Raw genomic sequence first — 26,391 nt, 5'->3', positions numbered from 1 at the left:
CAGGATGGCCATTTTGACGATATTAATTCTTCCTAGCCAAGAGCATGGGATGGGTTTCCATTTGTTAGTGTCCTCTTTAATTTCACTTAAGAGTATCTTATAGTTTTCAGGGCATAGGTCTTTCACTGTATCTTGTATTTTTAATGTTATAAATCTTGCCTTACTGCTAATAATTTTGTCTAACTCAGGTATTAATAGATATGCTCTCTTAATCATAATTGATTACTAAATTATGATCATTATTATTAGTACATATTTATTATATGCCATAATCAAGATGTAGTATATGTATTAAGATGGGAATAAAAATAAATAACATTGTTAAGAATAAACAATAAATAAATGGTCTGAATTTAGTAATGATTGTGTCTCTACCATACATTATTTACCAGTCATCAGTGTTCTGTGTTCACAGTTCTCGGGACCCGTGCAGGTGTCTTTCTGTTCTTGAAATAAAAGCAAAGTAATTTGTCTCTCAACCATCCTCATGGGGAGCCATTCTGGTATTCAATAAATCCGACTCATCATGGAGCAGATGCCTGCAGTTTTATATACAACCACCTACATGTTCCTAGGATCCCTAAAGCTTTATTTAAAGTTTATGTTTGCTAGTAGAATAAGTCTTCATCGGTAAAGGGAAACTTTGTCACACCAATATTTTAAAATAAAGTACCACTAATTGAAATTCAGATGACAAGGGGCAACACCAAACTTAATTTAGATCTGGTTTATCTGAGGAATAAGCTAACCAGCATTTCATAGTTATGGGATACATGCTCTAACTTGGTTACCCGCCCATCCAGGTTCAAATCCACACTGTGTCCCTAACCTGTGAGGGAACTAGACAAACCACATCACCTCTCCGGGCCTGTGTCCTCATCTTTGTAAGGAATGTGGTAGTGCCTGCCTCATGGGTTTGTGGAGCATAAGGATGCCCCTGCGTGTGTGGCCATCCAAGCAGTGAGTCCCACATTGTAAATGTTCTTTAATGATTATACATGCACCATTTGGAAGCCTCTAAATGACTAGGTAAGACCCTCGATGACAGAGGGAAGACTAAGTAATTATTTCAAAGTAGGAACTGTTGGTGAGTAGAGAATACTGAATTTCAGTTGAGACAATGTAGCCCACACCTCATATTTCCATGCAGGAAATCCTAGTTCTCAAGAGAAATATCAGTCATTGAGAACTGAGAGGATGGACACCAGGGAGATGGCCATAGGAGGATTGTCTTAATATACAGACTACATTTGGAATCCGGGGGAATTGTTCTCTTCTTTATCATTATTTCTTCCTTTACTTCACCAGGTGTAGGCTAAGGTCCACATATTTGATTATCAAGAACCTGCTTGTAGCCAATTCCTTGGTCCTGTTCTCTTGTGGAGTCCAATGTACAGTAAGATCTTTCGGGTGGTTTCATGCTCTCGGTGATTCGGGATGCAGATTTTCCCCCTACGTTCGCGGGGTGGCCGAGGGCGTGTCCACCGGCACCACCTGCCTCCTGAGCGTCTTCCAGGCCGTCACCATGAGCCCCAGGAATCCAGGCGGACAGAGCTTGTCACAGAGCTCCCAGGATCATCGTTCCTTCTGTTTTCCTGGGCTGGATCCTGGCAATGCTGGTCAATAGTTTTTCCTCTATTTTTGAGTAGCAGTGTGTGGTCCACAAAAACATCACAAACAATAAAGATTTCAGATCCTGTGCTGCTATTCGTCACAACAAAGCCACAGACTCAGTCTTCACAGCACCGCGGTCATTCCCTGACATTGTGTGTTTGGGGCTCATGCTCGGGGCCTCCAGCTGCACAGTGTCCATCCTGCACAGGCACAAGCCGCGGGTCCAGCACATCCGTACAGCCAATGTTGCCCTCAGATCCTCCCCTGAGTCCAGGGCAACCAGAAGCATCCTCCTCCTGGTGAGCACCTTGGTCTGTTTCTACACCCTTTCTGCCATCCTTCAGTCTTTTCTGTCTGTTACTGAAAATCCCTGCTGGTTCCTGCTGGACACCAGTACAGTAATCGTTCTGCGTTTCCCAACTATCAGCCCCTTTTTTCTCATAAGTTGTGACTCCAGGGCATCCGGGCTCTGCTTGCCTGGATAAGGAACACAAAATCCCCTCATCTTGTGAGAAATAAGTAAATTGTGTGCATTTGCACAATGTGCACTTGGTGATTCACCCCTCTCAGAGTCCTAGGTACAATTATGAGTGGTTTACCAGAGTATGGTAAATGGGACATACTGAGCATTTTCTTTGAAATTAACAAGATGTTATGATAGTAATCGTAATGAAATATTAGTTAATTATGTCAATATCTATACTATAGAAGTCTTACTAATGCTTGCAGTGGAGGAGTTCAGAATTTATGCAATAATAAACACCAGCTCCTGAAATGAGGAGATCGTGGAGAAGTCTTTGTATATGTGGGTTAAGTTTATCACAGCAGATTTCTCAGAGAGGGACTCGGCATGGAATTTTCAGAAAAGGCACATAAAAATGGATAAGCATGTACTGGGTCAACACTGAAAATGAGGACAGTAGCCCTGGAGGGGAAATTCAGTCAGTGAGCAAAGCTTTGGGATCCAGTTTTAAGTTTTGTACAGTACATCCTTACAGAGGCCTTAGTCCTTTGTTTGAAATGGGATGCTATAAAGGGCGATGAGCATGTTTAAACTTTTTCAGGGGGAAATGGCCACTTGAACTGTAGTGGGGCAAAGGTGAGCCTAAAATTACAACTTCATTGGATTTTAAATGACATCAGGTGAGTGTGATAATTTCAAAAGATGTGAATCACATGGTGTTGGGATCTACAGAAGGTTTCTTCTCTCTTTTGTGAAGGTGACTTGGCCACGTTGGCAAGAAGGGTTTGGAGGGCACCCTCATGTCTCCAAACTGATGGGATTTGTTTATGGTGGAGAAGTCCATGAAATTTGGAGCACTGTAGGGAGAGCCACTGGAAAGGGAAAGCCCTGAATCCAGTCTGTTTATGTGGAGTTCATGGCTCCTTGGTTTTCAGGGAGCAGAGTGCATATTTCCTAAATTTTAGGAGAGTTTTTTAAATATAGTTTTCTCTGCATTTACATTCTGAACCTGATGCAAAGTATTGAGAATTCAACAATTAGAAAATGAAAGAATTATTTTGGCCTGATGATTTATATATTGGACCTTGTAACAGAGAAAACCCCATTTTTTTAGCTCACATGAGACACTTATATATTTGCCTCAAATTAGATCACAAAGTAAGATCACAAATTAGATCACACATACCTACAATTGTGTATGTTTATATGCATGTGTACATATATGTGTGTGATGTGCATATTTATGTGCAAGTATACATATACATATAAAGTCAGTCATGTTTGTTATCCATCAATCAATATATGGGAAACTCATACATTAAGTTTGAAACAGTACTAATTAGTCTTATCTAATCTCAAAGTGTAAGTTATCTGATGTGTACAGTACCAGGCTAATTATGTAATTGTGCAAATTCCGGCCACTTTTATTTTGCCACATTTCTTGAGAAAAATTCAGTAATTATAGGAAAACATGTTTATTTATAAAATGAGGACAGTCCATTTAAGTTTAATATAATAATTGGCTCATCTGCATTATCAGTAGAGTTTTTTTATTTTAACAATGCTAACTTATTCCCTGTGAATTTTTAAATGTGATTCTACATTGTCATTCTATATTATCAATGACCCCTTTTCTTTGGAAGTTGTAGACTCAGTATTTGTCAGTTTTTCTTGGAAATTTCAGCATACATTTATTTAAAAGCTAATCACAGTTTCATTTTACTTAATAGAACTAAAACCCACCTTTACAATTCAAGGACATTACAACCCTGGTCTGTGGACAGAGCCCACGTGTGGGTTGGCGAATTGCATTTGAGAACCTTGAAGACACAGATTCATGTCATAAGTGCACAGCTCAGTGAAAGTCCACAAAGGGAACCCATTTCTGTACTCAGTTTCTAGACCAACCAGCAGAGTATTGTCAGACCTAGTTGCCCCCTGCAATGTCCCCACTCACCATCCCAGGGAAACCATTGCTGTGACAGCTAACAGCATAGATCACTCTCGCCTGTGTTGCAATGACACATTCAGTCTTGTGTAATTGGCTCTTGTCATCCCTTACGTTGTCTGTGAAATTGCTGCTGCTTGTTATCGATCATTCATTCTCAGCGCTGTATTGGATTCTGCTGTGTGCGTATAAACAAAAAAACCATGTCACTGTTAGTTGGCATATGGGTGTTTTTCATTGGGGGCCATTAGAAATAATGCCGGTATGTAAATTCAGAACATGTTTTGATGATACACATACAAATTTCTGTGGGCTACATATGTACAGTGGGATTGCTGGGTGACAGGTTTTGGAGATGGTGCCAGAGGGGTTCAGAAAATGTTTGTACAAATTTCAACACCCACCAGCAGTATGGGAGATTCTTGGTTTGTCTACATCCTGGTCAGCGCTTTCAATTTTTATGGTCTTTAGTTTAGAATTCTGGTTGCTGTGCGATGGTACCAAGGAAAGACTTAATTTGCATTTTCTTGATTATTATGGAAGTTCAGCATATTTTTGCATATTTATTAGGAATTAGGTAACCTTTTTTGAAGTATGTGTTAGTTTATTTTGGCCTATTATGTTTTCTTCTTATTGATTTGTAGTAATTCTACACACCTGGTGGCCATGCTCCCCTTCTTGGTTCTCTGTTTCTCTTACACTCTCTCTCTGTCTTCCTATGTGTATGTGTCTTTTCATGAAGAGAAAGTCTGAATTTTAATGTAATTTGATATTTCCTCCTTTATATGAGATTGGTGTCCTTTAAAAAGAGACCCTGTTTAAGAAATGCTCTTCTATGACCACGCAGATGTTCTCCTTTATTATTAAAACTTTACAAAGCTTTAGAATTCAGATCAGTAATCCATGTGGAATTGATTTGTTGTGTATATAGTCAAGGAATTATATTTTTTTCTGACACACAAACACATTTCAGTTCATTCCAAAGATGTGATGAACTCATCGCCTCTCCCTTGGCCCTGTCTTTCCTGTGAAGTCTCCTGTGTCTCTGTCTTTAAAGTTCCCCAGCACCATGTGACCAAGGTCAGTCCTGGTGTCAAAAATCTTCAGTGGATCATTTTACTCAATCAGTTATTCCCAGATTTTAACAGGAACAGTGCACCCAGCTGGGAGACAATTTGCCATAGCCTCTCCATTGTCTTCATATCTTGTATCCCATTCTGTTTAAGACTATCTTGCACGGAATTTTATCTAACAGCCTTGATTCCTGCCCATCCTGGGGTCAAGGGGAGATTAACAGCTGACCAATATAATACAGATAATGCCTTCCTTGGAGGCAAAGGTTGGGCTGTTAAACCTCCTTGAAAGGACTGGGGTTTCTTGAACTTGAAGTTCTCTAGCTGTGACACGAACCTACTATGTGTGCAGCATCTACCTGGACATATTTCCATGGCCCCCATGGGAGCAGTGGGAATGGACGTGAACGCAAAGCTCTTGCTGCCTGTCATGCCAGGAACATAATGCCTTTTGTCTCAGTTCTGGGAGTCTGTCTTGTGCCAGCATCCATGAAAGGCTAACTTGTTGGTGGTTTTCAATGGGGTAAAATCTTACACATTTTATACCTTGGCAATGAGGATGGGATAGTGACTGAGCCGTACAAGGAATAGCCTTTGTGCATTTTTGCAGGAGCAGAGGGAAGCCAACTTGACGAGGTAGTGGGGCCTATCTCAGTGTGTTTGGGCTGCTGTTAAACACTTCCATAGACTTGGCGGCTTATAAACAATTGGTATCTCAGTTTTGGAGGCTGGAAGTCTGAGATCGGGGTGCCAAGCATGGTCAGGTGAGGGTCCTCTTCTGGGTTGCACACTTCTTGTTAAATCCTCACAAGGCAGAATGGGGCAAGGGTATGCTCTTGGGCCTCTTTTTAAAGGACACCAATTTCATTCATGAGGGTGTGTTCTCAGGACCTAACCGCCTCCCTAAGGCTCGCCTTCCTCATACCATCACCTTAGGAGTTAGTATTAAATATATCAGTTTTGAGGGGACACAGACCATAGCAAGACCTCCTGGAAAAATTCAACATCCTGTTGTTTCTACAGCAGAATACAGTAAGACTTTGTGTCATATATTTGTGCTTCCCCATCCTGTAAGTGCCGGAGGGGATTATGTCAATCAGGTTGAGGTATAGGTAGAGAAGTGTTACTTTCATTTGCCACCAGTGGGTGTGCAAAGATTAAAGTCAAGTGCTACTAATATGTGATGGATGAGGTTTTCACTGAATAATGATATCCTTTTTGTTGGCAAGTTGGAGGCCTCAGTGTCAATAGTCCTGTCTAAGGTGTCATCACCTCTCTTTAGTAGGTGTAGCTGATAAAACCTGAACACATTCAGAGTCCTGTCTTCCCGGGAGTTTACTGGGACTCTGCGGGCAGACAGATTTGCAATGCACAATCCTTCCAGCAGTGAGGCAGTATACAGACTCCACCGCAGTCACAGTCCCATCCCCAGGGATGGAAATTCGGAGGCGGGGTATGTAGGGGTCGGGGGTGGGGGCTGGGGGCTGATCTGTGGCTCTGCGGACTTGGAGGACCAGCACAGACAGAAGACATTCATGCAGAGATCTGAGAATTGAACAGTAACCGCTCAACTGTACGGTTTAGGCAAAGTCTTGGTAGGAAAAAAAAATGTGTTCGATTGTCTCTAATTTTCCAGGAATGCTTAAGTGTAAAAAAGGAAGGTGGGGGATTTGTGCAGGGACGGTCCAGTTACGAGATTCACGGGCCATGAAGACCAGCCCGAAGGGCTGGGTTTCATCTACAGGGTACAGCAAGTCACCACCTTTCTCTAGACCTCGGCATAATAAGGAATGGATCAAAGACTCACTCCTTCCTTCACAGCACAAAGTCGTTGTGGGCGTGCATCCGACAAGCCAAAACCTGCAGAATGTCGTAATCCCCACCTGACGTCATGAATTCTTAGCCACGCATGCGCAGGAATTTTCTTCTGGAGTCGCAGGACAGGTTTACACTCCCTCTCAGGCCTGCCCTCATTGGCTAGAAGCAACTGCTCGTCTAGGCCCTTTGCGGCGATATGGGCGGGGCAACTTGGTCTCTAAGATACCGTGTACTTCCGTTTCCTTGCCCCGCCTCCTGGACTCGGCGAGCGTAATCTCGTCCCTTGGACCAATGGCAAACGGGAAGTGGGCGGGAGTTCGCTTGTCCGGACCAACGAAACGCGGGTCCTCTCAGAGGAGCGCGGCCAATGACTGCAGGGCAGCCCCTGTGAAGTGGCCCTGGCGCCCCCACGTTCGCCTTTCCTCCTCCTCCCCGCCTTGCCGCTCCGTAGGCCTGGTTCAGCACGGCGCCGGCCGTAGTCTGACAGGAACTGCACGGAGCCAAGATGGCGGCGGCCGACGGCGACGACTCGCTCTACCCTATCGCGGTGCTCATAGACGAGCTCCGCAACGAAGATGTTCAGGTCGGGAGGCCACGGGGGAGTTGGGGAAGGTGGGAAGGGGGACATGGGAGCTCGGGCCGCCCTCGCGGAGAAGGCTTAGCGTTCGCTGGGAGTGGCGGAAGGGGCGGCGGCCAGTCGCTGTCCAGCTCTCATCTCCCCGGAGTCCCCGACTCCGATGATACGGCCCTCGTGATTGGAAGGGAGCCAGGCCAGCCTGGATGGTCCCGGGCCCCCGAGTGCGCGCGGCGGCCCGGCGCCGGAGAGCGCGCGGTCAGGGAGGGGTCGGCCTGCCGGGTGGGGAGGAGGCGGCTCGGTGATTGGCGGCGGCTCCGGAATGATTCCCGGGGGTTCGGGAGGCGCGTGGCCCGCCCGGCGTGGGGGAGGGGCCGCCTGGGTGGTCGGACCCGGGTGGGTTTTCTGGGTTTTGGCAGCTTGGCGTCTGCGGTGTAGGGTAAAAAACTCCATAAATGAGGCTCGAGAGATGAAGGCTGCCTTTGCAATTTCTGTTCTCTCTCTCTTCCTGCAGTTGTGGTGTAGGTCACCGAAGGGGAGGGGGCGCCGAGAACACCCCGCTCCCGGGACGGCACTAGATAAACTTAAGGGGAGAATGGCTGAAGGAATTCGGGCGGAAACCCGCCCGGTTGTGGGATCCTCCCATTGGGAGGTGGTCAGCTTACTAGACGGGCTCACACTTCTGGTGGGTGGGATGGGGTGACTGGGGGCCTTGAGTGCGGCTGGCGAGAGGGATTGAGAAGAGCTAGGACTGCAAGGCTTGCCTCTTCCATCTCCAGCTTCCGCTCGCCCTGTGACGTTTGCAGGTTATTTTACCTCTCTGGGCCTGTTTTCCATGAAATGTGGACCAGTAATAGTCAGCCTCATTGGGTCGTTGTGGGGGACTGAAAGAATTAATGAAACAAGCAAATTAGAGCAGTGTCTGGCCGCTGTAAGGGCCTAATAAGTGTTAGCTGTAATTATTGGAAGTGGTGATTGAAGAGGTTCCGTCGCCCTTTGGGTGAGTGGGTCGCATTGGGCTCAGCCTCTGAAGTTCCTGGTGCCTCTCTCTGGTTCTGGAATCATAGAGGAATCATGTAGTTGTTCTGGCTCTTCCGCTTCTTGCAGATTGACATGGGCAGTTAGTCTTCCTTTTTTTTATTTTTTATTTTGGTATCATTAATATACAATCACATGAGCAACATGGTGGTTACTAGATTCCCCCCATTATCAAGTCCCCAACCACATACCCCATTACAGTCATTGTCCATCAGCATAGTAAGATGCTATAGAGTCACTACGTGTCTTCTCTGTGCTGTACTGCTTTCCCCGTGGTCCCCCCCACACACATTATGTGTGCTAATCGTAATGCCCCTTATTCCCCTTTTCCCTCCCTTTCCACCCACCCTCCCCAGTCCCTTTCCCTTTGGTAACTGTTAGTCCATTCTTGGGTTCTGTGAGTCTGCTGCTGTTTTGTTCCTTCAGTTTTTGCTTTGTTCTTAAGCTTCACAGATGAGTGAAATCATTTGATACTTGTTCTCCGCCTGGCTTATTTCACTGAGCATAATATCCTCTAGCACCATCCATGTTGTTGCAAATGGTAGGATTTGTTTTCTTCTTATGGCTGAATAATATTCCACTGTGTATATGTACCACATCTTTATCCATTCATTTACTAATGGACACTTAGGTTGCTTCCATTTCTTGGCTATTGTAAATAGTGCTGCAAAAAACATAGGGGTGGATATGTCTTTTTGAAACTGGGATTCTGCATTCTTAGGGTAAATTCCTAAGAGTGGAATTCCTGGGTCAAATGGTATTTCTATGATTAGTTTTTTGAGGCACCTCCATACTGCTTTCCACAATGGTTGAACTAGTTTACATTCCCACCAGCAGTGTAGGAGGGGTCCCCCTTCTTTCCACATCCTCGCCAGAATTTGTTGTTCCAGTTGTTAGTTTTTCTAATCCTTGATTTCCTCTTCTTTCAAATGAAGTAATATCGATTTCATAGGGCTGTTGTATGAATTCATCCATTCAGTAGACACCTGCCACGTATCACATATGCTCGTTATAATGGTGACACCAGTTGTTACACGAGAGATAAGTGTGAAACAGCTGAATACATGATTAACACGTGTGAGCATTGGTGGGAAGGAAACGAGGATGTTGTGATAGTGAATCAGTAAATATTAGGCCTCTTCTGGGTAGGGCACTGTGTTTTATGCACAGGTGTACCACATGGAACCAGATAGACAAACACAGCCTCAAGGAGCTCATGTTGTAATGAGGGAAAACAGACAGTAAACAAGACCATAAGTAAACGTGTGCCATGTTAGGTGGTGGTAAGTGCTAAGGAGAAACATGGAGTTGTGTGTGTGTGTGTGCATTTTTTAAAGGATGGTCAAGGAGGGCCTTGCCGAGAAGGGGATTTTTGAGCCAAGTGTCAGAGGCAAGGGGAGAGTCACGAAGCTCTCGGGGTGCAGTGCCCGGCAAGCACCGAGTGTGGCGGGAAAGGTCCATTTAAGTAGGTCAGTCAGGGAAGGCTTTTCTGAGGCTGCAGCATTTAAGGTGAGACTGGAAGAAGGAGCCAGCTCCGGGAAGAGCGTGGGGAAGAGACCAGAGAGGGAGTGGTAGTAATTCTCAACCCACAGTGGATTTTGCTCATCGGGGGGCATGTCTGGAGACATTTTTGGCTGTCACCACTGGGGAAGTGCCCCTGGCACATAGTGAGTAGAGGTCGAATGCTGCTCAACCTCCTTGGGAGCCACAGGACAGTCCCCGCAGCAAAATGTTACCTGCCCCAAAGTCTGTAGGATAAGGCGGAGAAAAGCTGTTTGAGGCAAACTTAGTGGCCTGAAAAAGACCAGTGTTATTTGCCTTACAGTTCTGGAGCTCGTAAGTGTGACTCTGGTCTCACTGGACTAAAAACCCAGGTGTCAGCAGGCCTGTGCTCCTTTCCTCGGGCTGTCGGGGGGAGTTCGTTTCCTGGCCTCCTCCAGCCTCTAGAGCGTGCCGGTATTCGTGGCCCCCCCCCCGCCCTCCTGAGAGCCAGCCGTGTTGCAGCTGTGAGCATTCTTCTGCAGCCACACCTCCCTCTAATCAGCTAGGAAGGGGTCTCTGATTCTAGGGCTCCAGGTGATTAGATTGGGCCCACCTGGTTAACCCAGGTAACCCAGTCTGATCGCCCCATTTCAAAGTCCTTAACCTTGATGCTTCTGCCAAGGTCCTTTTGCGGTGGAAGGTTAATATACAGGTTCTAGGGATTAGGGTGTGGACAGCTTGGGAGGCTATTCTGCCTACCAGAGTTGCCTGTAGTTGGAAGGGGGAAAATGATAGTTTGAGGATGATGAAGTGCCTTAAAATTTCTTTTTTTGCAAAAGTAATTTAATTTCCTTTTTATTCTCTTGTTAATTTTACTATTTTTGCATTGAAGTCTGAAGGGGAACTACTCAATCAACAAATATTTGTGCAGTACCAGGTGTGTGGTAAGGATTGATCTGGGTAATGGGACAACAGCAATGAACAAAGCAGACAAAAATCTGCCCTCATGGAGCTGACTTTGTTGTGGAGACAGACAAGGAACAGACAAGTGCCATGTAGAGGAGGTTAGATGGTCGTAAGTGCAACGGAGAAAAATAAAGCAGGCATGGGGAGGACAGGAGAGTGTTACAGTTTTAGAACAGCTGGAGGGAGGGCCTTACAAGGTGTCATTTGAGGGGAGATGTGACAGGAGGGAGCAGGCCCTACAGATATCTGGGGAATAGCATTCCAGGCAGAGGAAGCAGGTGTAAAGGTCCTGAGGCAGGAATATATAGTGTGTGTTCTGGGAACAGCAGGAAGGCCAGTGTGGCTGGAGCCGAGGAAACCAGCTGTTGTGGGAGGTGAAGATGAAATGGACTGTCTTAGAAGGATCTTGTGAGCCATCCCTTAAACCAGGGATTGGCAAACAGCCACCAGTGACCCTGTGATTTTTTTTTTAATACATGTTTTATTGAAAACAGACACACCCATTTGTTTACATAATGTCTATGGCTATTTTTTGTGCTACAACAGCAGGATAGAGTTGAGTCGTTACAACAGAGATTGTCTGGCCCCTTAAAGCCTAAAATGTTAACTATCTGGCCCTTTATAGGAAAGATTGCCAACCTTTGACTTAAACCATCTCTGTCAAACCCCCCACCCCACCCCTTGTTACCAGGTCTGTGGGAATATTTCTAGGCATGAGCTGTCCAGTGCATTAGCCCCTTCTATGTGGCTGTAGAACACTTGAAGTGTGGCTAGTTTGAATTGAGATGTGCTTGTAAATACACACCAGAGTTATAAGACTTATGACAACGGAGAGCGTAGAAGATCTCAGCAAAGCTTTTTATGTTGGTCACATGTTGAAATGATATTTTTGGTATAGTGGGTCGAATAAAATATATTAATATTAATTTCACATTTTTCTTACTTTTATAAAAATGCCACTAGGAAATGTGAACTTACAAAGATGGCCTGTATTTATAGTCCGTGTTGTATGTATTGGAGTGCACCAACTCCAGCTCCTGCTCTGTTCATATATAGAGAAAGAAAGTGGGCTTTTATTGTTTTAACACTAAATATTTTGTTCTGGCAACTTGCTCTTTCCACGTAATATTTCCTCCAAATCCTTCCATGCACTTACATACAGGCCTGCATTTATAAGAGCTTTCACATTTTCCCAAAAATCAGGGATGTAGACATTCAGTAGTTAGCATGTGTTTGTGTCTGTGGGCTTTCTGAGGACAGGGCTTGGCTCTGATTCATCTCTAAGGATTCAGTGCCCAGGGCAGGCCTGAGAACAGAGGTCAGGTGATATGGGAGCTCAGAAAGGATTGAATAAATATGAGCACTAGCTTACCTTTATTGGGTACGTCCTCTGTGCCAGCCGCCGCAAAAAGGCAGCGCATTTATGAGCTTACTGAGTTCTCACAGCCACCCTTTGAAGTAGGACGTGTGCTTACCTGCGTCTTTCAGGTGAGAAAAATGAAACACAGTGAAAGTAAATAACTTGGGCAGATCTGAGGGCGAAATAGAATTTGGGGTGGGCAGAAGCTTGCTGACTATATCCACATCCCAGATGTTTTAATTGGTCTTTAGTGAGACAGTTTAGGACTCTAGAAAGAACATGGGATTTGAAATCCTGTAGTCTTGATTCATTTGTTCAGCAAGTATTTATTCAACACCTTTTATGTGCCAAACTCTGTTAGATGCTAGGATGCAGCAGGGACCCAGACAGCAGAGCTGCAGCCCTCGCAGGGCTTACATTCCAGTGGAGGAGGCAGGTCTATAGTGTGATGTCAGTGGCAGTCATTGCCGATTGGAAAGGTAAGGCAGGGGACAGAGCAAGCCCAGGGCTGCTGTGTGAGATAGGGAGGCTAGGGAAGGCCTCTCTGAGGAAGTGATACTGAGCCAGAGGCCTTGAGTGGAGCGAGGGAGAGTGGATGTCGGGTGTTAGAGCACTCTGAGCAGTTGGTGCCAAGGCCCTGAGGTGGGAGCATGTCCGTGTGTTCAGAGGACAGCACAAAGGCCGGTGTGGCTAAGGCAGCATGAACGGCAGAGTGGTGGGTGGTGGGGGCTGGTGGGGGACTAGAGCAAGTGAGCCCTGCTGCCACCAGGCAGCAGCTTCAGTGGGGTGCCAGGAGCTGTAGCAAGGCTGTGTGTGGAGGGATGTCGTGTTCTGAGTTAATTCTAAAGGATCCTCTGGGCTGAGGAGGGGCAGGGCCGGAGCAGAGTGACCTGGGAGGGTCAGTGCAGAGCATCCAGCCCAGTGCTGGCCCGTAGGTGGGGAGCAGTGGTTAGGTTCAGGCTGTGTTGAGGAGGAGGGCTGTTGGGATTTGTGGGATGTGGTGGGAGATGAAGGACGGGAGTCAAGGAACCCCAGCTCGGCCGTTTGCTCCCTGTGTGTCCCTGGACCAATTCCTTCCCCTGGCCCAGATTCCTCGTCTGTGAGGTGGGGATAATGATGAGGGAGCAGCGTCTTCCTGGTTGTGAAGGTGCAGCAGAAATGGCTTAAGTGGCTGGTGATGGTCAGGAAGTAATGACCTTGTTCAGTTGCCTGGTAGATAATGATTTTACCCTTGGGCAAGAGGGGTACAGAGATTGCACCCTTGCCTGAGGGGCCCCCCAACCAGCAGGAGCCAGAGTCTGCACTGCAGTGTCCATGGGTGGCAGCTCCGACTTCTCTTTATAGAGTCTGCGGGGACCTGGTGCCGCAGAGCTTAGAAATGAGGCTGCCCTCTGAGAATTCAAAATGAAAAAGAGAACTTGGAAGGGTGGTGGTGGAGAACATGGGTTCCAGTTCCAGGCCCTGCCGGGATTCACCAGGTGACCCGTGTTCCCCTCTGGGCCTTACTTTTGTCCTGTGGACACCTGGGGCCAAGGTGGTGTCTGCTCTCAGGTTGTGACAGGAATTGTAAGCAAGAACGTGCTGGCACATAGTGAGCCCTCTCTCATGGAAGTTGGGCTTTTAAAAACTTATATTGTTACTATTTAAGCTTTCCAAAGTGCTCAGCACATAGGTTCAGGAATCACTAGTTGGCAAGAGTCTGCCCTTTGTCTTCATAGTGCCAAGTCACCTTCCAAGTGGGGGATCAGGCACAGCTCTAAGTAATGTGGCACCAGGCCATCTGCCATGACATGTGAGTGTCGGTGCTTCCATTTCTAATGCGTTAGGGACTTGCTTTTTTTTTCTTCCCTGTGTTAATTTACCTTTTCCTTTCCCTTGCTCAGGATATATAAATACACATAAAATAATCGTAAGAACAGCAAGTGACACTTGCCTGTGTGTTTTCCTTATTTGATCATCCCAGCAATGCTTGAGGCAGGCATAGTTGTAATTCCCATTTTGCTGTGGGGAAGCCGAAGCCCTAAGGTGCCCAGGACTCACCCAGGGATCCTTAGCTAATGAGTAAAACCAGAGAGCGTGTTCATTCTTGTTTAAAAAAAAAAAAAAAAAAAAAACCCAAATGCCACAGAAACAGAGATGGTAATGCCGGTTTGCATCCTCAGCAGTGCTAAAGGATCATCGGTGGGGTCTTAGTTTTTCACACCCTTTCACGTTATATTCATTTAAAAGTGTGACCCTTTGTGGAGTGAGGAGGAAGAATGTGCAGGCTGTGGGAGTTTATGGGAGGTGCGGGGGCACCCCTGTCAGTCCCTGAGCATCTCCCTGGTGGAGGCTCCTGTAGAAGTGCGCATCACAGACCCGGCCTTCCCATTAGCAGCCGCCTGCTATACCTGATAGTGACCATTTGGAGCGTATTCCTCCAGGTGCTGCTTTTCTCTGGGCCCTTACTGTGCCAGGCGCTGTCCTGGGTTCTTGGGATACAGGGTGAAGAAGAGACCCGCCCTGTGAAACACACACCCCAGTGGGGCAGGAGAATCCATGAATGAAGGTGTTGGGTCAGAGTGTTGAGTGGAGCAGAGTGATGGAGTGTGCTGTTTCCCTGGAGTCCCCACGTGGTGACGGTTGGGCAGAGGTCTGGAGAAGGTGCTGGGGAGCCCTGGGCCGTGTGGAGGAGGAGTGTCTCAGGCTAGGAAACTGGCAGGTCAGCCCCTGTGAAGGCCTGGGCTGAGAGCACATGCGGCCCGTGTTGGTTTGTTTGGTTACACCAAGGAGAGCACAGTGACAAGAGCTGGGGAACGCTGGGGTGGACAGTGAGAGCAGGCTGGCAGATGGCCAGGTTGGGCCTGGTAGACCAGAGCCAGGCCTTTGGGTTTTACTCAGATTGTGAAGGGAAGGTGGACTACCTGGGGGGGGGGGCGTCACATTACCCTGGTGTCTGGGAAGCTGTGTGGATTAAATGCAAGTGGGGTTTTAAAAGGTGGGTGGCACAAGTACCAAATGATTTCACTCATCTGTGGAGTATAAGAACAAAGAGAAAAACTGAAGGAACAAAACAGCAGCAGAATCACAGAACCCAAGAATGGACTAAGAGTTACCAAAGGGAAAGGGACTGGGGAGGATGGGTGGGAAGGGAGGGATAAGGGGGGAAAGGGGGCATTACTATTAGCAGATATAATGTAGGGGGGGGGCATGGGGAGGGCTGTACAACACAGAGAAGACAAGTAGTGACTCCATAGCATCTTACTACGCTGATGGACAGTGACTGTAATAGAGTATGTGGGGGGGACTTGGTGATGGGGGGAGCCTAGTAACCATAATGTTGCTCATGTAATTGTACATTAATGATACCAAAAAATAATAATAATAAGTAAAATAAAAGGAGGTAGTGTTAGGAAGGGAGACTATGTCTCTGGGCTGGGCTGTGTTCTGAGAGCTGCTGGGTGCAGTCCCAGCCCTGGGTGAGAAGTGCTGTCATGAAACCACGTACGTGTAATATAATGGGTGCTTGATGGGGACATGCCCCGGGGAACAATATACAGGGAAGGTTTTTAGGCCAGTGACACGATCAAGATAAAGGTTTCTTACTGATACTGATAGCTGCTCTGTCAGAAATGTGTTAAGAATCCAACCAGCAGTTGGTTAAACAAATAACGGTTAAGTCCAGTAGCTCAAGGGTATCACAGAATTGGGTCAGAGTATGTATGCTGTTCTTTTGACCTGCCTCTGTGGTCACAAGATTGCTGCAGCCCCTGCTGTCATGAAGTCTTTGCGAAACCCCCTGAGAGTGGGGCCGACTCAGGACAGAGGCTTCCTATCTTCCTCCCTTTGATCGAGGAGGAGAATCTGTCCTGGAAGCTTCTTGGCTGATTTGCCCTCACATCACTTTCATCCAGAACTAGGTCATGTGCTGAATTAATTGGGCATAATAGGAAAACTCTAAGTAAATGAGGCTTAAATGAGCTTAAAGTTATTTCTGACTCATGAAAAAGTCTGGTGGCAATCCAAGCTGGTGTGGCACCCTGTGGTGTTAGGGTTACAAACTCTTACACATTGTACTCTGCTTGCATGTCTTCCATTCTGCCCTCCCCATTCCTAGGTTGCCTCAGGGCCCCAAGATGGCTACTGAAACCCCAGCCATCATGGCCCCATTCCAGGCAGGAAGAAGGGTGTGACCCTAGATCTTCAAGTCTCACACTGTTCCCACCTGTTTCACTAACCAGACATTGGTCTCATGCTCACATCTAGATGCCAAGGTGATTCAGAGATGTCATCCAGGGGGTCTTGCGCACAGCTGGAAACCGGGGGTTATGAGTGGCAACATAGCCCAGTGCAGGAGCTCTTGAGCTGGGGCCCATCCAAGGTTCCAGGGCAGGTCCGTGAATTTGAATGGGAAAAATGACATCCTTATTTTTGCTAACCCCTAAATCAGATTTAACTTTCCTTCTCTTAGGAATCGTGATCTTCCTGTAGTGCAGTAAACACAGTGCTAGCAGAGAACTGTGACTCTGCTGAGGACAGCACGCCTGTGGTCATGCCTCACCGCCACTTGGCGGCTGCTCCCGGTGGTGGTTATGCCCACCCCTGCTTCAAAACTGGGGGCCATCACTGGGCCTGCTAAGAGAGTCCACATGCCCACCCTGCCCCAAGTTAAAAAGAGCAAAAAGCAGACATGTGAATGATGGTACAGGCTGAGAGCCAGGTGTCTGGGCTTCAAGCCGGGAGGTGACTTAACTTCCCCACTCCTTTGTTTTCTGCGCCATACAGTGGGTGACTCTGTACTTGCCTCATGCAGCTGTTGTGAGGATCTAATGAGTTAAAACATCAAAGCACCTAGAACAGCGCCTGGCACGTAGTCAGTGCCGTGGACACGTTTGCCATTATTATTCCATCACTGAGAGAGGAGGGGAAAGAGAAGTTGGCGTGCTCTAGCCGGCTGCCGCGTGTGCCCTTGGTACCGGCACGGTCAGGTGCTGCCAGCAGGGCGAGGCTGCTGCAGCTACGGAACTAGAGCCTCCAGCAGGGCAGGGGTGCTCCCAGTTCCCATCATTTTGTGCGGAGAGTCACCTGAGCATAGGCCTTATAATCGCCACCCCGCAGATAGGACTGCCGAGGTGCGCAGTGGCCCAGGACCCCACAGCTAATATGGGAAGTAGCTCTACACTGAACAAAGCAGCTGACATGCTTCATGAACCCAAACCAGAATCTCCTAGGACAGCACAAGTGGGGGGGCAGGGGGGCGGGGGGAACTGTTCTCCTGGGCCCAGCCCTAAGGCATTTTTCCTAAAAGACAGTGTGGTGCTGAGATGAAGAGGGTTCCTGTCTTGGCTCTGCTGCTTTCCAGCAAGTGACAGCTTCTGTGTGCAACCCCACCTTTGAAAGGGGGATCCAGTAACGACATGTGTGTACACGTTCTGAGAGTCACATGTAGGTTAATTCTCCGTGTCCAGCACTTGAATGCTGGGCACATAGTGAGCAATCGAGAAGTGTAAGTTGCCGTTGTTGGCATTGTGATTGTTCCCCACCAACATCCCATTGTCCTCTGGGCTGCTACTCACCTGCTGTGGCTCTGGCCCAGGTGTACATTTCCCCACAGCACGGCTGAGAGAAAAACCCAGCGATCCAACTTGGACATGACAAAGAGGAAGACAATGGACCCTGGTGTTTTATTATGGGAAATTTCAAACATGCAGGACATAAAAAAGACCGTGCACGGGCCAGGAGACCATAGCCCCTGAGCCTGCCTACTGTTACAAATGCAGTTTTATAGGGGCACAGACCTGTCCCTTTGCATGTCGTCTGGGCCTGTGGTGGCTGCAGTGTTGCAGGTGCATACGTGACTAGTTGGGACAGGCCTGCAAAACTGAAAACATTAACTTCTGGCCATTTACAGGAAAAGTTTATACTTAGCACCCAGACTTACCATCTATTAGTGTCTGCCATGGTTAGTATTTTATTTGTTTCTGTGCACTTACAGGCTGGGGGGCCTGGGGCCCTTCTTGTCCTCCTCCTTCCAGAAAGAGGATTGCCCCCCTCTGCGTGCCTGGCAGTGGCTTCCTCATTTGTGCAGGCATTTCCTTCCACTCCCACAATGCCATCTCCTGTCACTCTGCAGCCCTGTGAGCTGGGACGGGAGGCTGAGCAAGGGGGTCTCTACAGTGGGCTGTGCCGTCAGAGCAGCTGGGTTTGGGCCCCAGCGCCCTTGGTGCTCGCCTGTCAGGTACCCTCACCTCCTTGGGCCTGTCTGCCCAGGGCCGGAGGACGCCGTGCTCCTTCCCTGGGAGCACGTGCACCTAACAGGGTAGTGCTGGGCAGGAGCCAGGTGTGTGAGAGTGGCGAGGGTGCCGCAGCAGATCACCCACAGTTCTAGTGGCTCAGCAGCAGAAGCTGTGCTTGCCGTTCTGGAGGCGAGAAATGTGAAATCAGGTGTCAGCAGTGTTGGTCCTTTCAGGAGGCTCTGAGGAAGTTCCCTTCCGTGCCTTTGTCCTGGCTTCTAGCAGCTGCTGGTGACACTGTGTGGCTCCCCGGCTTCTCTCTGTCTCCCCTAAGGACACAGTCACTGGCTGTGTAGAGGAAGCCCACTGTTCCTGTATCCCCTTTACTGTCATACCACTGCTGCACTTAGCGCTGACACCAGATGTGGGGGGTTTTCCCTGCCAAGCAGGTCTCCCTGACACGAGGTGGGTGTCCTACGGCGCAGTTCAGTTCTGACACCAACGGAGTCAGCACAGACCCCACTGTTGAGGCCGTAGCCCTCCCACTTCAGACACCTTCCCACTTTTAGTTGCAGGTAGTAGGTCCCCAGGAGACCTGTGACTTCTGTCCAACCTGGCTGTACATCGGAGGTTCCCTGCGCCTCTCCTTGGACTTGATTATTTGCTAGAATAGCTCATAGAACTTGGGGAGACACATTTACCAGCTCATTATATAATAAAGGCTGTGAGGAAGGATGCAGATGACCAGCCATGTGAGGAGATCATAGGGCGAGGCCTAGGGGATCTCAAGTGCAGAAGCTTTTGTCCCCCTGAAGGAGGGCGTGTACACCCTCCTGGTATATGGACACGTTCACCAATGTGGAAGCTCCATGGACCCCATACTTGGGGGATTTTATAGAGGTTTTATTGCATAGGCATGATTGATCATTAGCTCAGTTTCTGGTCCCCCTTCAGAGAGTGGGGGTGGGGCTGAAAATTCCAAGCTTCTAATCATGGGTTGCTCTTCTTGGTGTCCAGCCCTCATGCAGGAGCTCACCAGAGGTACCACATCAGAACAAAAGACTCTCCTATCACCCGGGAAATCCAAGGGATTTTAGAGCTCCATGTCAGGAACTGGGGTCAGAAATCAATTGTTAGAACAGAAGAGGCCCCTAGTGTGCTCTTAATCACTTAGGAAATTACAGGGGTTTTAGGAGCTCTGTGCAGAAGCCAGGAGCAGAGACCAGTCTATGTCTCCCCCCACCAATTCAGGGTGTTCTCATCTTGAGATGCTTACCTAAGTACATCTGCAGAGACTTTGCTCCACAAGATGCCACAGGTGCCCCTGCTGGGGCCACTGCTTCCACTGTGATTGACTGTCCCTGTCTCAGTCACGGTCAGGGTCACTTGGTGTTTGCCAAGTTGTAATTTGGCACCTTACCAAGGTTCCCCCAAGTCTGGGCTGGCTGACGGTCTCCCCTCCTCTCCGTGTTCTCTCTCAGCTTTGCCTCAACAGCAGCAAGAAGCTGTCCACCATCGCCTTGGCTCTCGGGGTGGAAAGGACCCCCAGCTTTCTCATAACTGAGTGTGGGGGCCAGGACTGGCGCATAGCCGCTGTTCAGCCCATTACACCAGTGGTAGTAATGGGCAATAATGACGCTACCCTAGTTTCATAGCAATGTGTGGTGTGGTTTGTTCTGTCGTCATCTCTGTTAGCTGGAGTCCTGGGTTTCGGTCTCTGGGCCACACACCCAAGCTGTGTGACCTTTAGAAGGGGCTTGTCCTCCCTGAGCCTACCGCCACCTCTGTAGGGGGGCTTAAGACGGCTCCAGCCTCACTGTGGTGAGGGGCACAGGGCCTGGGCGCGTGAGCACTGCCTGGGACCTGCTTGGAGGAAGCGTGCTGCCACGGGGCCACGGGCCGAGGCTGCTAGGGCAGTGCTGAGCCCGATGGTGCTGAGCCCGGGCTGACAGCAGGAGTGAGGGGAAGTCAGCCATGTGCGGGTCTGGATAGAGTGGGCTGGCAAGCACCACTGAGGGGATCTGCTCCGCGAGACCCCACAGGTGCCCCTGCTGGGGCTGCTGCTTCCGCTGTGATTTGCTGTCATGGTCTCAGTGTCAGTCACAGTCAGGGTCATTTGGTAGGTGTTTGCCAGGTTGTAATTTGGCACCTTACCAAGGTTCCCCCAAGTCTGGGCTGGCTGACGGTCTCCCCTCCTCTCCCTGTTCTCTTTTAGCTTCGCCTCAACAGCATCAAGAAGCTGTCCACCATCGCCTTGGCCCTCGGGGTGGAAAGGACCCGCAGTGAGCTTCTGCCCTTCCTCACAGGTAACAGGTGCCCGGGACTGTTGGGGGAGGCTCCTGCTCGCTAAGAGAGGCCTCATTGGGGACCCGACAAGTTGTGGGGCACCATGGGCCCGGGCAGAGGGGTCTGGAGCCCGAGAGCCAGCTTTGAATGGCATCAGCTCCAACAGTTAAAAGCTGGTGCTTTTCAGCGAGTTTCTGACCTTGACTGTTCCTCGTAGTCTTGTGTGTAAACTGAGATAATCCTGCATGGGCTGCAGCGTTGGTGTGAGTGTAACGTGATGATTGCGCCCACTTACGTCCTGCCTCCGTGGGCTGCGCAGTGTCCCAGACCCTTTCTCGGGAGGACTCGGTTCAGAGTCCTCACAGTGCTGCCCGTGCTCGGTGAGCATGTGGCCGTCGTCATCCGAGTTAGTCTCGCAGTGTCTCCGTAAGGCAAGCGAGACCCCTACCTCCCTTTGATAGATGCAGAACTTGAGGTACGGTTTATTTGCCCAGGGTCATACGGTCAGGAGGTGACCTGGAGGGGACATTGTCTAGTGCTGGCTGCAAACTCAGCAGCACTGGTTACTGACTTGGGGTTCACGATCAAGCTCTGCCGCTCTAGCTGTGTCACCTCGGGCAAGGGGTTCACGTCTGCCTGCCTCTGATTTGATGTGTGAAGTGGGCTTTGTGATGCAACCTGGTAAGAAGAATGACTACAGTGCCGTGTAAAGCGCTCCTAACAGTGCCCACATGGGGTAGGTTCTGTGACTAGTCTGACTAAGCACTCCTGTTGGAGAGAGGTTTGCAGAGCACTTAGTGCCCGGCACAGACTGCAGCACTGGCAAAGCTGTTTCCCACCTGGTATGAACTGAAGTCGCAGCTGAGGCCCAGAGTCACAGAAGCTGAGCGCTCTGTCACCGTGGGACTTCATGGCGGTCCTCCACCGTGGGCTGGGTAATGACGCTGGGGAGGAGGGAGGAGGTGCTTAGCCTGTCAGCACTTGACGCCCGGGCTCGCCGAGGCCCACAGAGGTGCAGGGCAGGGAGCGTGGGACGTGAGCTGGAGGAGTGCCGTGGCCACGTCATGTGGGCTCATGGTACACGTCTGGATTTCCGTTCAGGTTTCTCAGAAACCACTTGAAGATGGAGGGAGGATAGTGCGTGATTTCTTTTGGGCCTTGTAAAGGGTCACTTTGGATTCAGGGGTGGAGGGGGAGACTGGGTGGTCTGGGGGCAAGGGAGGAAGCAGAAGAGCCAGTCCGGAAGCTGTTGCAGATCACCCAGCAAGAGACGGCGGTGGTCCGAGGGGCTTGAGGAGGGAAGGCTGCCAGGTCTGGGGCAGAGGGGCAGGGAGCATGCGGGGCTGTGAAGGCAGTGGTGGGGGCTGGAAGATGTACTGGCCGTTGCCGTGCATTTGGTGGTTGCCCTGCAGCTGGGCCAAGGGGTCTCCACTGGAGACTGGGTTTAAGAGTTGAGTGCTCAACATCTGCAGGAGACAGATGGAGACAGTGGGAAACTGAGGCTGAAGGAGCCCCGCTGGCCCGAGGTTTCTAAAGTGCTTGCTCGTGCCAGGCCTCATGCCAGGCTCCTCACAGAAAGCATTACTTCACTTCAGTCTCAGAATGATTGTCAGGACACGGGGGTGAGAAAACAGGCTCAGAGAGGTGGAGGGAGTTGCCGCACAACCAGCCCGCAGTGGAGCCGGATCTGAACCCACCACAGGATGGGGAAGAGGACGATGGCTCCACAGAGGGCTGTCATAAGGAAGTGATCCTGAACCTGAACCCTCCACTTGCACTCACGCCTCCTTGGCTGGAGCACAGTGACCTGGCTCTGCCAGCTGCAAGAGAGCCTGGGAAGGGTTTTCTCTGCTTGAATTGCCACATGTCTAGTTGAAACCAGGAAAATTAAATAACAGCATAGACCGAGGATGTTAGCATCTCCGGCCGTAGAGGTCTGCAGCCCCTGCCGCCTCAGGGAAGAGGGGATGCAGTTTGAGAAGGGCCTTCGGGTCTGGCAGCAGGACAGAGCAGTTCTCTGCCCACAGCGTCATCCGTCTGTCAGCAAAGCCGACTGAGCTCCCCCTGCTCACCTCTGGCAGGAACTGGGCACAGAGAGGGGCCAGTCCTGGACTCAGACAGCAGAGACTCTGATAAAGGTGGCGGGAGTGGGAGGGAGCCCGGAGAAGGGGCCTGGGCTGCCTGGTCAGAAAGTCTTCCAAGAAGCAGTAGACAAACCGAATCTTGAAAGATGGAAGAGAGTTTCTCTGGCTGGAGAGAAAGGTGTTCCTGTTGGTGTGCTTGAGGGCAGTGGTGGGGGCGCAGCAGGGGAGCCCCTCCCGGCCCTGTGCTCATGTGCGCAGCCTCACTCGTTCTCACTGCAGCCTCGCTGGGAGGTAGAGGGATTAGTACCATCTTAGATATGCAGAAGCGAGGTGAGAGAATAAGCTCACGATCCTGTGTCCCATAGGCAGGCGCAGAGGTGGGGCTTGGGTGCTCTGTGCCTGGACCCCAGCCTGTGCCTTGAGCTCTGTACCAGCCCAGGTGCAGTGGAAGCCTGACTGCTGCCAGTTTGAGGAAGCTAGGGACTGAGGTCAGCCTTGGGGTGGCACTGTAAAGCGTCTGTCTTGGTCCCACAGATACCATCTATGATGAGGACGAGGTCCTCTTGGCCCTGGCGGAACAACTGGGAACCTTCACCACTCTGGTGGGAGGCCCCGAGTATGTGCACTGCCTGCTGGTGAGTCTGGAAGACGGGAGGCCGGGGAGTGGGGAAGGAGAGTGTAGGGTAGGCCACGAGCTCCCTGCTTGCCACAGCTGGGCCTTGCACACTCACTCTAGTCCAGCAAGTCCACAGTGGCTGTTCAGCAACAGCAGAAACACAGTTGTCTACCTTACCATTAGCTGGGCACTGGGCTGACCAGTGCCCGGCCTTACCTGACACCCAAAGTATAGGGCTTTGGGCTTGGAATCACACTAGGTTCTACCTCTTACTTGCAGTGTGACTTGTAAGGATTGCTTAACCTCTCTGTGTTATCCTCTCCTTACCTGTAAAATTGGAGCCATTAAAACCTATCTTTATAATCAACTTGCGAAACCGTTAGCACAGGACGTGGTGCATAGTAAGTACTAACTAACAGGTGTTAGCTGCCATCGTGCGGTGTGTCATGAAGGCACGTCCCCCCAGCGGGCTTGGCTTGTTCCTTTCTGTAGATGGGCCGCCTGAACTGCCAAGGGGTTAAGCATCTTGTGCACGGTCGCCCGGCTAGCAGGTGGCAGGACCGGCATTGCAGGCATGTCCGTTTGACTCTCCCCCAAACCCCCACCCCACTGCCTACCTGTGTGGCCTTGGGCTGGGTGATGGCTGGGGACAGAGATGGGCCAGTTTCTAATGGTAACTGCTGTTTGGGAGAAGGGGAGGGAGGACCCCGCGGTTGTTGGTGCTGTGGTCTGGGAAGGAGCTGTGCGGTCACCTGGTTCCTTGGCTTTCACTGCCCCTCAGACCCTGAACCCCTGCTGCCCCCTGAACACCCCCAGTAATCCTGTATTTCATTGTTTCCAAAGATGAACATTCATATTTTGGCATCTGTACTGATGGTATCTTAAAATCACTGGCTGCAGCCTTTCTTGCTTTTAATGGTACACCAAGTAATGGTACTTAGAATTGCTGGGATCTGGGGTTTGGGCAAAAATGATAATTTTTCTTCAAACAGCATTAAGTCTAAGGAAATTTGATAGCTGCCATTAAATTCTGATACCTCAACTTTCATCTGTGCTTATGTGTATAATTGGCATGTGTGTACAGACTAAAAACTATGTGAGGGAGATCACATCATACATTTTACACAGAACAGGGCTGCTTAACACAGGAACATGATGAGCTCCAGAGACCAGCCGGAAGGTCCCTTGAAGTTCCTGGGACTGTCTGGCCTCTGGTGTTCATCAGTTTTTATGAGGAGAAAATCTGTAGCTTTCAGCAGTTTCTCAGGGCTCAGGAACAGAAAACCCAAGGTGTTTAGAAGGCTGGGCATCCCCCACCTCTTTCTGGGGAGCAGTTCCACGTGACGTCTGGGGCTGACGTCCATGATGTCACCTCGGCTGCAGACGCGTCCTGAGGTCCCTGGGCCAGGGGATGAATGCTCAGAGCCCAGAGGTGAGTCAGGTTGGAAGGGCTGGTGCTCACTCAGCACCCGCAGCTCCCGCACCAAGTGCCCTAGGCACAGTGACCCGTCACATCCTGCTGTGGCCTTGTGAGGTGCGTGTGGGTGCTGGCCCCAGTTCACTGATGAGGAAACTGAGGCACAGGCTGGCTTAAGTGAATTGCCTGAGCTGGGAAGGAGGCAGAGTCAGGATTCGAATCCGGGTCCTCACCCCTTCACCACTACCACTCCTCCATGCTGTTCTTAGAGGGCTCCAGGCCGCTCCACAGGCTGACTAGTGGGCGAGGAGGGAGGGTGTGGGGCCCTTAGAACCCAGAGGAGGCACCTAACCTGGTTGAGATGGGATGGGGAGCTGTCAAGGAAGGCCTCCTGGAGAAGGTGGCAGTTAACCTGGATTTGGACAAGTCAGGAGAAACGGAAAATGACTGTTGTGCAATTTGTTTGCTCCACAAATGTGAGCAAGGACTGTGGGCTGTGGGCACCCAGTGGTGCAGCAGACCCGACCCCAGCCCTCATCCCTGCAGTGGTGTGGTGGGATTAATCTCACGGAGACACTCGGCAGCTGTGGTGCGAGGACTGATGCTGTTCCAGCAGTCCTGAACCCTTCTGGGCTTGTGGCTCCCTCTGAGAATCCGACGAAAACTCTAGACCCCTTCCTCCAAGAGTACAGATGACTTTAGGGAGTTCACACTCACCCTGTCCACTCAGGCCTTGAGAACCCCGCTCTCTGTCCTTACCAGAGGGGCCCTGAGGCAGCGGGTCCTCTGGTGCTCAGTTGCACCTGGAGGTTCCTAATCTGTTCCTTCTTGGGCACTGCCCCAGAGAGCTGATCGCTCAGGTGTCCGCTGAGATAGGCCTCCCGGGGTGACCTGCCATCACTGGCCCCGATCCACCGGGAGGGCCACTCCTGGGTTACCCACGGGACACCCTATACGGCCTGTCACAGTGACAGGTTACCGTGAGTCCCACTTACAGTCAGCAGGTGAATACTGAGGGCGCGCCTCCCGTGTGCCACCCAGTCCCTGCAGCCGCCCAGTGACACCACCCCCCCACCGGAGCCCGAACCCTGCGGCAGCCACACTGCTCCCGCGCTGCCATGCCGTAGCGCTTCATTCTCCTTGAATCTTTGTCAGCCTTCCGTAAATGAGGTTAAAAATATTTTTTTACTTGTTTTTACTTTTTTTATTGTGGCAAAATATGCAAAAATTTTACCTTTTTAACTGGTGTATGGTGGCGTTAAGTATTTGCATTGTGGTGTAGTCATCACCACCGTTCATTTGCAGAACTTTCCATCTTCCCAAACTGAACCTCTGTCCCATTAACCAGTGACTCCCAGCCCCTGCTTTGTGACTGGCCTGTTTCACTTGGCATATGTCTTCAAGGGTCATCTGTGTTGTAGCATTTTTCACACAGAAACA

General features: G+C 49.8%; 2 protein-coding genes across 3 annotated transcripts in view; both read left to right on the top strand.

The window, feature by feature from the left end:
- The first annotated feature begins 931 nt into the window (after window positions 1-931).
- LOC108389400 (vomeronasal type-1 receptor 4-like) lies at window positions 932-7,287 on the top strand. Its single transcript, XM_073226356.1, has 4 exons — window positions 932-960; window positions 1,309-1,619; window positions 1,729-2,007; window positions 7,139-7,287. The coding sequence occupies exons 1-4, from the start codon at window positions 932-934 to the stop codon at window positions 7,285-7,287; spliced, it is 768 nt and encodes a 255-aa protein (XP_073082457.1).
- A 40-nt stretch (window positions 7,288-7,327) lies between these two features.
- PPP2R1A (protein phosphatase 2 scaffold subunit Aalpha) overlaps window positions 7,328-26,391 on the top strand; it is a 33,215-nt gene continuing 14,151 nt past the window's right edge. For both annotated transcript variants that reach the window (XM_017673989.3, XM_037025816.2), the window contains exons 1-3: window positions 7,328-7,499; window positions 20,764-20,854; window positions 23,453-23,553. In XM_017673989.3, coding sequence (XP_017529478.1) covers window positions 7,422-7,499; window positions 20,764-20,854; window positions 23,453-23,553 — 270 coding nt within the window. In that variant the 5' untranslated portion in view covers window positions 7,328-7,421. The remainder of the gene's footprint in view (window positions 7,500-20,763; window positions 20,855-23,452; window positions 23,554-26,391) is intronic.

The sequence above is a fragment of the Manis javanica genome, chromosome 17 (genome assembly GCF_040802235.1).
Source record: "Manis javanica isolate MJ-LG chromosome 17, MJ_LKY, whole genome shotgun sequence".
Lineage (NCBI taxonomy): Eukaryota > Metazoa > Chordata > Mammalia > Pholidota > Manidae > Manis > Manis javanica.
Note: the sequence above shows the minus strand (reverse complement) of the source record. Positions and strands in the feature narration are given on the sequence as shown.

Excerpts from the sequence above, each read along its gene's own strand:
- LOC108389400 (XM_073226356.1), top strand. The coding sequence starts at position 932 with ATGCCCCTGCGTGTGTGGCCATCCAAGCA. Across the intron at positions 961-1,308 it reads CGTGTGTGGCCATCCAAGCA|GTGTAGGCTAAGGTCCACAT; the intron begins GTGAGTCCCACA and ends TTACTTCACCAG. Across the intron at positions 1,620-1,728 it reads GCTGGATCCTGGCAATGCTG|ACTCAGTCTTCACAGCACCG; the intron begins GTCAATAGTTTT and ends ACAAAGCCACAG.